Raw genomic sequence first — 10,367 nt, forward strand, 5'->3', positions numbered from 1 at the left:
GGGGGGGGGGGGGGAGCAAAACTGGACATGACTCCTATTAAATCCCCCCTTAGTTTTCTCTTCTGCAGATTAAATTAACCCCATTCCCTCAGCCTCTCCTCATAAATCATGTCCCCCAGGCCCCAAACCATTTTTGTTGCCTTCCTCTGGACTCTTGCCTTCCTGTGAACTCTCTTTGTCCACATCCTTTCTGCAGCAGGGGGCCCACAACGGGACACAGGACTCCACATGTGGCCTCCCCAGTGCTGAACAGAGGGGAAGAATCACTTCCCTCAATCTGCTGGCCATGCTCCTACCAATGCAGCCCAGGATGCCGGTAGCCTTCTTGGCAACAAGGGCGCACTGCTGGCTCATATTCAGCCTCTTGTCCACCGTCACCCCTGGGTCCTTTTCTGCAGAGCTGCTGCCCAGCCAGTCAGCCCCAGCCTGTCCCGGTGCATGGGATTGCTTCATCCTAAGTGCAGGACTTTGCACTTGTCCTTGTTGAACCTCATGAGATTCCTTTTGGCCCAATCCTCCAATCTGTCTAGGTCACTCTGAATCCTAGCCCTCCCCTCCAGTGTATCTATGACTCCCCCCAGCTTGATGTCATCTGCAAACTTGCCGAGGGTACACCCCATCCCATCTTTCAGGTCGTTGATGAAAACATTGAACAAAACTGGTCCCAGGACCGACCCCTGGGGCGCTTCACTTTATACTGGCTGCCAACTAGACAATTAGACATTGATGACTACTTTCTAAGTCTGATGTGGCAGCTAGCTTTCTATCCAGCTTCCAGTCCATTCATCCAGCCCACTCTTCCTTAGCTTGCCTGGGAGAATGCTGTGGAGACAGTATCAAAAGCCTTGCTAAAATCAAGGTCCACCACATCCACCAGTCTCCCTGCATCCCCAGAGCCAGTCATCTCATCGTAGAAGGCAATCAGGTTGGTCAAGCATGACTTGCCCCTGGTGAATCCACACCGACTGTTCCTGATCACCTTCTTCTCCTCTGAGTGCTTCAAAATGAATTCCTTGAGGATCTGCTTCATGATTTTTCCAGGGACTGAGGTGAGGCTGACTGGTCTGGAGTTCCCTGGAACCTCCTCCTTCCCCTTCTTAAATATAGGACTATGTCTGCCCTTTCCCAATCATCCAGGACCCCTCCTGATCACCATGAGTTTTCAAAGACGATGGCCAGTGGCTGTGCAATCACATCACCCAGCTGCCTCAGCACCCTCGGGTGCATCCCGAGTGGACTTGTATACATCCAGCTTTTCTAAGTAGTCCCTCACCTGTCCTTTCACCACGGAGGGGGGCTCACCTCCTCCCTGCACTGTGCTTCCTGGTGCACTAGTCTGAGAGCTGACTTTGTCTGTGAAGACAAAGGCAAAAAAAGCATTGAGCACTTCAGCCTTTTCTTCATCTTCTGTCACTAGGTTGGTAAGGGACCCGTACTTCCCCTGATCCTCCTCCTTCTACTGACATACTTGTAGAAACCCTTCTTGGTTCCCTTCATGTCCCGTGCTCGCTGCAACTGCAGTTGCACTATGGCCTTCCTGACTTCATCCCTGCATCCCCGAGCAATGCTCTTATACTCTTCCCTAAGTATTTATCCAAGTTTCCGTCTCTTATAAGCTTCCTTTCTGTGACTTAGTTTACTGAAGAGTTCCCTGCTAAGCCAAGCTGGTCTTCTGCCACACTTGCTAGTCTCCCTGCCCATCCGGGTGGTTTGATCCTGCACTCTCAGTAAGGCTTCCTTCAAGTACAGCCAGCTCTCCTGGACTCCTCTCCCCCTCCGACCGGCTTCCCAGGGGATCCTGCCCAGGAGTTCCCTGAGGGAGTTGAAGTCTGCTTTCCTGAAGTCCAGGGTCCTTCCTCTGCTGCCCTCCATCCTTCCTGATCTCAATCATCTCGCAGTCACTGCTGCCCAAGTTGTCATCCACTTCTACAACCCCCACCACTCCTTCCCCCTTTGTGAGCAGCAGGGCAAGAAAGGCATGGCCCCAGTTGGTCTCTCCAACACTTGTACCAGGACGTCGTCCCCAGCACTCTCCAAAACCTTCCTGGATTGCCTGTGCACTGCTGTGCTGCCCTCCCAGATGTCAGTGTGACTGAAGTCCCCCCATGAGAACCAGAGCCTGTGATCATGAAACTTCCACTAGCTGGTCGAAGAAAGCCTCATCCACCACTTCCTCCTGGCCTGGTGGTCTACAGCACACACCCACCCCAGTATCACCCTTGCTGCTCTCCCCTCTGACCTTAACCCAGAGTCGTTCAACAGCCCTGTCTCCAGCTTCATGCTGGAGCTCTGAGCAATCATACGGCTTTTACATACAGAGCAACTCCTCCTCCTCCCCTTCTGCCCTGCCTGTCCTTCCTGAACAGTTTGCACCCATCCATGACGGTGCTCCAGTCACGCGAGCTCCCACCAAGTCTCTGTTATTCCCACCACATCGTCGCTCCGTGACTGGGCAAGGACTTCCAGTTCCTCCTGCTCCGTGCTCCACATGCAGACACCTGAAGTAACTAGTTGATTGCCCCGATTTCTCAGCACGTACGAGAGCACCTCCCCTGCTGCCCCCTCCTGCTCGCTCTTCCTCCAGGTCTCCTGCTTCCCCGAAGGGTGGCCACAAGGAGGATGGAGACGGACTTTCTCATCATGCAACACTCTGGTAAGGCGGATGCCACGGCTGTCGTGGACAAAGCAGCGTGCACGCGGGAAGCCGAGACAGCCTTGCAGCACAGTTTTACCGCCTCCTGACAAGACCACACAGCCCGACGGTGGAAGGAAGTACAGGAACCCCCAAAGAAGCTACGTCTGTAATCGCAGGAGAGGGAAGGCTGCTGCTTCTGCCCCCGGGAACCCAGGCCAGGCACCTATTACTTCTTACCCAAGATCCACAAAACCCAGCGGCTCAGGATGCCCTGCTGCCTCTGGCTGCGGCCCCATCACGCCTGGCTCTGCTACTCCTACCTGGCACTGGAGCCACCAGCTATTTGAAAGACACCACAGCTTTTGTAGAGAGACTGGGCTCCGCGGACAAGCTTCCAGCAAACGCCTCATTAGCCACCATGGATGCCACGGCTCCGTACACGAATATCTCCCCACGAGGATGGATTTCAAGCCATGAAGAACCTTATCCCCAATGCAAAAACATCTTCTGCTTGCATTACGCTCTCCCGCGTTGTCCGCACACACGGCTGTTTCAGGCCCGTGGACTCCCTAGCCCAACAAACGCACGACCCTCCCGTAAGCACACGTCTGCCCACCAATACCCCAACGTATTTATGGCAGACCTTGATTTCTCTATTGATTTCTCTCAGATCACCTCTATTGTGCATGGCAGACCTTGATGCTCATCTCCTCCGTGGCTGCTCTCTCATGCCCCTGGTATACTACAGCTACACCAGCGACATCCTCGTAACGTGGACACGTGGAAAGGAAACATTAGAGACATTCCCCCAGGACTTTACCAACTTCCCCCCACTCCAAACCAAGTCTGGCATACTCCACGCAGCAAGTTCATTTCCTAGACACCGCAGCAAAGGTTTGCAGTGGCTACATTGCTACCACATTGTATCAGAAACCAATGGCCCAACAGTTACCTTCAGGCCACTGGTTTCCCCCCTAAGCCCACCACTAGATCCATCGTCTACGGCAGTCCTTTTCAACCTTTTTTCATTTGCAGACACCTTTGGAAATGTCGAATGGAGGCGCAGACCCCTTTGAATTGTAAGTGTGGGTATTCACATCCTTCTGATCGATCGTAGTCCTCTTTAGCATAGTCTGTGGACCTCGAGGGGTCTGTGGAGCATATATTGAAAACCACTGGGAAACAGTCAAGCTCTACATTACACCCAGATCTGCCCTGATCCCACCAACAGGGATGAACACCTTAAGGACCTGGAGCAGGGGTTCCTGCAGTGACAATACAACCCCAAAACTACAGCCACTCAAATCAACAAAGCCAGATTCAGACCTTGCTCCAACGTGCTACATCACCCACCCCATGACAAGCGCAACCGAGTCCCTCTGGTTGTCACCTACAAACCTTGGCATGAACACCGAAGACACATCTTTAATTGCCTCCCACCGCTCCTGGAAAAGGAGCCATAGCTTACAGGCAGCCCCCAACCTCAAACGGCGTCTCTCAAGCACCAGACTACCCAACTCCCTGCCTCACCAGAGCACCAGACAAAGCAATGGATTCAGGCGCCTTCTGTGCCCCAATATCAAGGCAGACCACATCATCACTGGACCGAATAGCAAGGAGTACAACATCCAAGGCTCATCCACTTGCAACTCTACCCATGTCACCCATGCCATGACCTGCTCGCCGTGCCCTTCTGTTGTCTACACCGGGCAGCCTCCCTGGACGCTCCATCGCTGACATCAGGCAGCAAAATTTCAACATTAGTTTGAATGGGAAACTGCGGAGCAAGAAATCACCCTGCAGACAGGACTGCATTAAGCATGGCTTACAAAGGGACTATCCCATCATATCACCTAGTTTAGCTTTTGCTCCTAGGGGTACTTTGCTTGTATGCCCCTGACCCTGCTTTCCTGCCTGCTGTATTCTAGTCACTCGCTCTGCTTCACGCTCTGCTCTACGCTGTCCTTTCACAGCATGTGACGAAGCGAACTCGGGCTCACGAAAGCCTGTGCTCTATGCATACATCATGTGTATTTAGTCTACAAAGGTGCATCTCTACCCTGCCTTCCTTTCACTGTAGCTGCAGGGGAGAAGACTAGGAGCAACTGCCTCAAGCTGCAGCAGGAGAAATTTAAACCAGGGATTAGGCCAGGGGTGGGCAAAATGCAGCCCGCAGGCCGGATGCGGTCCACCAGGCCATTCTATCCGACCTGCGGGGCCCCTAAAAAATTTAGAAAATTAAGAGTTATCTGCCTGGAGCTGCCTACCACGCGGCCCTCGATGGCTTGCCAAAACTCAGTAAGTGGCCCTCCGCCCAAAATAATTGCCCACCCCTGGATTAGGCAGAACTGTCGCACTCCGAGGATGGTTAGGCATTGACCCCCCTGTGGTCAATGCTCGATGATCACAGTCAATACTTGATGCTCTGACCACTTGACCACTCTGAGGTCCCCAGTACAGACTGGAGACCACCTGGCTAAGCAACAGCTCTGCAGAAAAGGACCTGGGGGTGACGGGACAAGAAGCTGAACAGGAGCCAGCAGTGCGCCCTTGTGCCAAGAAGGTTACCGGCATCCTGGGCTGCACTGGGAGGAGCATTGCCAGCAGATTGAGGGCAGTGATTCTTCCCCTCTATTCTGCACTGGGGAGATCACATCTGGAGTCCTGTGTCCAGTTGTGGGCCCCCCACTACAGAAAGGATGTGGACACATTGGAGAGAGTCCAGAGGGAGGCAATGAAAATGGTTTGGGGCCTGGGGGACATGACTGGTGAGAACAGGCTGAAGGAACTGGGTTTATTTAATCTGCAGAAGAGAAGACCGAGGGGGGATTGAATAGCAACCTTCAACTCCCTGCAGGATGGCTTCAAAGAGGATGGAGATGGACTGGTCTCAGCGGGGGCTGGTGACACAACAAGGAGCAATGGGCTCAAGTTGCAGCAAGGGAAGTTGAGGTTAGATATTAGGAAAAACTCTCTCACTACGAGGGTAGCAAAGCACTTGAACAGGCTACCCAGAGAGCTGGTGGACTCTCCATCCTTGGAGGTTTTTAAGACCTAGGTAGACAAACCCTTGGCTGGGATGATGCCATTGGGGCTGGTCCTGCTTGGAGCAGGGGGTGGGACTAGATGTGACCTCCTGAGGTCCCTCCCAACCCTCATTTTCTATGATTGGGACACAGTGAGGCTGTGACATCTCCATCCTTGGATGTTTTCAAGAGCGGGTTGGACAGGCACTGGGCTGGGATGAGTTAGCCAGAGCTAAGTCTGCCTCGAGCAAGGGCCTGGACTCGGTATGAGCTCCCGACGGCCCTGCATGCCTGACTCTTCTGCGCTCCGACAGTCGAAGGCTGCAGGACAGGAGGCAGCCCGGGGCCAGGATGCAGCGTTACAAGGTGGTTTTAATTCCTGGCTCCCTGCACACAGGCTCTGTGTGGGAAACCCTGGTGGCAGGCCCACTGACAACAGCAACACAGCAGTCCATGAGGGCTCGGGCATCCTCAGCCTGGCATGTGTCTTTCTCAGCCCAGCTCTAGATGCCCAGGGAGTAATGCCATCCCGGTGCCCAAGCCGGGGGAGAGATTGCCCCAGCACCAAGCAGGGACGGGAGCAGACACAGAGCCAGCAGGCCTAGCCGTCCCTGCTGGAGAGGCTGGGCCTGGGCAGGGCAGCTTGTGCGGTCCTGGGGAATTCAGCAGTCACCTGTGAGCTCTGGGATGCAGGGCGCTGCCGGCGGGGTGGAGGAGGCCAGGCTCCGATCAGAGACCCCAGCAGGAGCCCAGCCGCACCGTGGGAGGGCACCAGAGATGCCTAGGAAGGGAGGAGGCCACGCTGGTTGCCCAGTAGTGTTGTGTACCGAAGGAGTGGAAGGAGAGGGAGGACAGCCCCAGGCCAGTCGTGTTGCAGTCAGCACTGAGTCAGTGCTGCTAGGGCCGGCTCTAACACTCACCGGAGGAATTTGAGAGGTGACCGAGAGCCAGCGCAGCCTGTCCTCAGACAGCCTCAGACCTTGAGGGCAGGAGGGGTGGAGGGGAGGCAGGGAGAACTGTTTGCACAGCTTGGTAGATACAAATGCAGTGTGGATACCAGTGTGTGCATGTTCAGGGGCGAGGGGATGTGCATGCTGCCCGCTCACCCTCCGCCAGGTGGAATCACAGCTACCCGCTGGGGCATCAGACCCGGTGGCCTGCGGAGATTCAGTCCTGGCGCCAGCAAGGAGCTCCCACACTCCCACCTCCGAGGCCAGCACACAGGACGCCTGGTTCCTGACCATGCAGATGCCCGTCCAACCTCTGCTTGAGCCCCACCCAAGGCTGGAGACCCATGGCTGGCTGGGGGCACCCACTCCAACACGGCACTCCTGCTCCAACATATCAACGTGCTTCCTGTGGTTGAATGGAAACCCATGCATGGCGGCTAACCCCCAGCCTCGCAACCTGCCCTGGGTGTTGGCCACTCTCCTTTGCCTTTGTGGCAGCCTTTCAAATACGACCCCCATAATCCTTCCTCCCAACTCAGCCTGCCAAGGGCTCCCAGTCTTCCCCAGCCACCGCCTCGCCCCTTTGGCCTCTCCGACACTCGCCTCTGGGGCCCGGGCAGCTTCTCTCCATCCCTGCTACAAGCGGTCACCCACCAAGGTGGGGATCCCCCTACACGGGGGCAGCAAGGCTGAATCCAGTGGAGCTAACGACCCAGCGTGGAAAGGCCTTGCAAGAGGCAACCAGCCAGGCCAGCCCAACCTCTATCGTGCACGTAGCTAGGCCGGCGCCTGTTCCACGGAGCTCAGCACCGTCACAGGAGGAAGTTGGACCTGCGGCAGGAAACACGGCCCCAAAGGGGAACTAAGGAGGTGCAGCACCTAGGAGAGGCAGAGGGGACCCCCCACCCCCAGCCTGACCGGGCACAGCAGGGCCCGGGACACTGGCGCCTTTGTGCTGTGGCCTGTGCTACACAGGGCTTGATGAATTCACCAGACAGCAACATGTGGGACCGATCAGCTGCCAAGGAGCAACGCCCTGCCGCTGCTCCCCTCCTCCCCAACGCCCTGCAGCCCAGTGCCGCGGCCTCCAGCATCATGAGGCACTTTTGGGGGCCTCCATTTCGAGGCACCCAGCTGTAGACATCGGGGACCAATGGTCAAGGGAGCCTCAGAGAATCCAGTACTAGGGGCCTGGGCCACCTCCCAGAGATACCAGCGCACGGGGACGGGCGCAGAGCCACCCCTACCCGGTTCATCACGGCTTGCCATGCCAATCACCCCAGAGGCAGCCGCGTGGAAGATGCCCACTGGCCGGTCCAGGCCCCGACTCCAGATGCACAGGCACGGCTCCTCTCAGCACTGCTCCAGTCACACCACCATCATCTTCCCACCAGCCACGCGGGACCCCAGGGCCTCCAGGCCAGCCCCCAGGACCCCCCTGGTCCAGCTGCAATGGCAACTAAGACCAACAGCTTGGAGTGTCCTCACTCAACCCCACAGGGAGGAACGCAAGGAGCCCCCCAGACCAGAGCAGAGCACCAGCCAGCCAGCACCGAGCCCGGCTACAGCTGCCATCGACAGCCTTACAGGCTGCTTAGCCAGGGGGACTGTGACACAGGAAATTAGTCATGGCTTGCCCAGGACTTCCTACAAAATCCAGACTTAAACAAGGGCGAAGACCAGGGTCAAAAGGAATTTCATGGTTTCATAAGAAGAGACAGATGCTCAACCACAGGAAAGCCCAGAGAATTCCCCCAGCATATCCCTGGTGTGGATAAGGCTCCGGTGCTGGAAGCTGCTGGGCTGCATGCTAGGGTTCCCACTACTGCAAAACCCTCCAGCATCACCAAGGCCAAGGTGGACACGAGGGAGAGGTGACCCAAGTCCTGGGCAAGGCAGGCCCTGAAGGGACAAGGACCAGGGCAGGCCAGGCTGGGGGTAGATGAGTCTCCAAACAGCATGTCTGCGCACATGACCCCGCAGGGTCACAATCCTGCTGTGCCTGTTTGTGCCATGCCACTCAGAGCCATGTCCCACCAGCAACAAGGACCCTGCAGGGCTAGCTCTGCCCTCGGGCATCCCCAGGGAGCCCCAGCACCTTCCAGCGCACAGGTAGAACAGGGGCCAGGTCCACACCTCCATCCTACACATGAGCGCGTGCAGGGCACGGCCCCATCACCACACCGTGGTAAGACAGGGCTGCAGCTGGGAGCTTGGCATAGAGGAACTGAATCCAGATGGCGTCCCGATAGCAGAGGGCACAAGCAGCTCCCAGCAAACAGCCCGCACCCCCCAGCCGGGCTGGCATCCAGACAGCCCCGTGGCTGGGGAAGGTGTGTGCAGACACTGCGAGTTAAACTTTAAAGAAGCTCAGAGCCGGGCTCTCAGCAAGCAGTTAGCCCTGCGCCCCCGGCTTCTCGGCAGCCAACTCAGCAGCCAGAAAGTGAAAGAGAGCAGCAGTTTTACTTCCACATTTCCCTGCAAGGCCGGGAGCCATAGCTCCCTCTGCCCAGAATCACTCCTCCACCTGCCTAAGAGACACACGAGGCCTGGGCCTCCTTTTGCTTCTCCCCGGGGCTCAGAGGGCAGCGTTTGCATGGTCACCATCTTGGGAGGAAGGCGATACCCTCCAAGGCAGCCCCGGCTTTGCAAACCCAGGCGCTGCAGCGTCCTGCCCCGCGCTCGCCTCCAGCAGGAGTGAAACATTAGTCAGACCACTCGGTGCTCAACGACCGTGCGGGGAGCTCGGCGCGAGCCTGGCCCTGCCCCCACCATCACTATCCTTACAGGAACTCCAGGCACAAACAGGCCCTGGGAAAAAGCAGCTCACGTGAGGACAGGGCCCCAGGCCTGGGGCTGAGGCAGGATGTGCGGCTTGCACAGGAACGATAAATGCAGGCAGCTGGCACTCGGGCGGGGGCCCGGTGGAGGTGCTGGGGCCAGAGGAGCGGGGGTGCTCGGGGAGCGAGAGCAGACAGGAAGCAGAGGGAAACCGTGGGGACCTGAGCTGGGGGGAGGGCTGGGATGCTGGGGCAGTGGGGGAGACTGGGTGCTCCATGGGGGCTGTGGGCCGACCACTGGGGTCTGGGAGCATCCCTGAGGGGCTGGGCTGTCCTGCTGGGCTTGCTGGGCACTGTGGCCCTGGCAGTCACTGGTGGGAGGGGGGGCAGTGATGCCTGGCGGGCTGGTTACAGACAGGGCCAGGCTCTGGCGGGCAGGGGCAGCCGGGGGGTCTTCAAGGGGAGAGACAATGGGGGCACGCATGGTACCAGTCTCCCAGCCTGGGCAGCACCAGGGTCCTAGGCTCAGGTGGCTGGGGAGATGAACTGGGAGCCATGGGGGGGCACAGAGCTGAACTGGGGGCACTGGGGTCACAGGCTCAGGGCACTGGGGAGATCAGCCAAGTGCCATGGGCGGGGGGGGCACAGGGGTGATGAACTGGGGGCACTGGGCTCCCAGGCTCAGGATGCTGGGGAGCTGAACTGGGGGCACTGGGGTCACAGGCTCAGGGCACTGGGGAGATCAGGCAAGAGCCATGGTGGGGGGACACACAGGGGTGATGAACTGGGGGCACTGGGCTCCCAGGCCCAGGGTGCCGCGCCGGGGAGCTCAGCTGGGAGTGCTGGGGGCACAGGGGTGCCGGGGAGCTGACCTGGGGCACCGGGGCGGCCTGGGGGCACTCACCGAGGCGCAGGAAGAGCACGACGCTGAACATGGAGAGCAGGGTGGGCACCACGACGCCCAGGAAGGTGCGGA

The 10,367-nt window shown here is 57.8% G+C and overlaps 1 protein-coding gene across 1 annotated transcript in view; it reads right to left on the bottom strand.

Moving 5' to 3' along the window:
* Window positions 1–10,361, bottom strand: part of SLC12A9 (solute carrier family 12 member 9) — a 38,807-nt gene extending 28,446 nt beyond the window's left edge. Inside the window, exon 1 of the mRNA XM_006022440.2 lies at window positions 10,296–10,361. Coding sequence (XP_006022502.1) covers window positions 10,296–10,326 — 31 coding nt within the window. The 5' untranslated portion in view covers window positions 10,327–10,361. The remainder of the gene's footprint in view (window positions 1–10,295) is intronic.
* Between the last annotated feature and the right edge of the window lie 6 nt (window positions 10,362–10,367).

This window comes from Alligator sinensis, unplaced genomic scaffold, assembly GCF_000455745.1.
Source record: "Alligator sinensis unplaced genomic scaffold, ASM45574v1 scaffold301_1, whole genome shotgun sequence".
Taxonomy (NCBI): domain Eukaryota; kingdom Metazoa; phylum Chordata; order Crocodylia; family Alligatoridae; genus Alligator; species Alligator sinensis.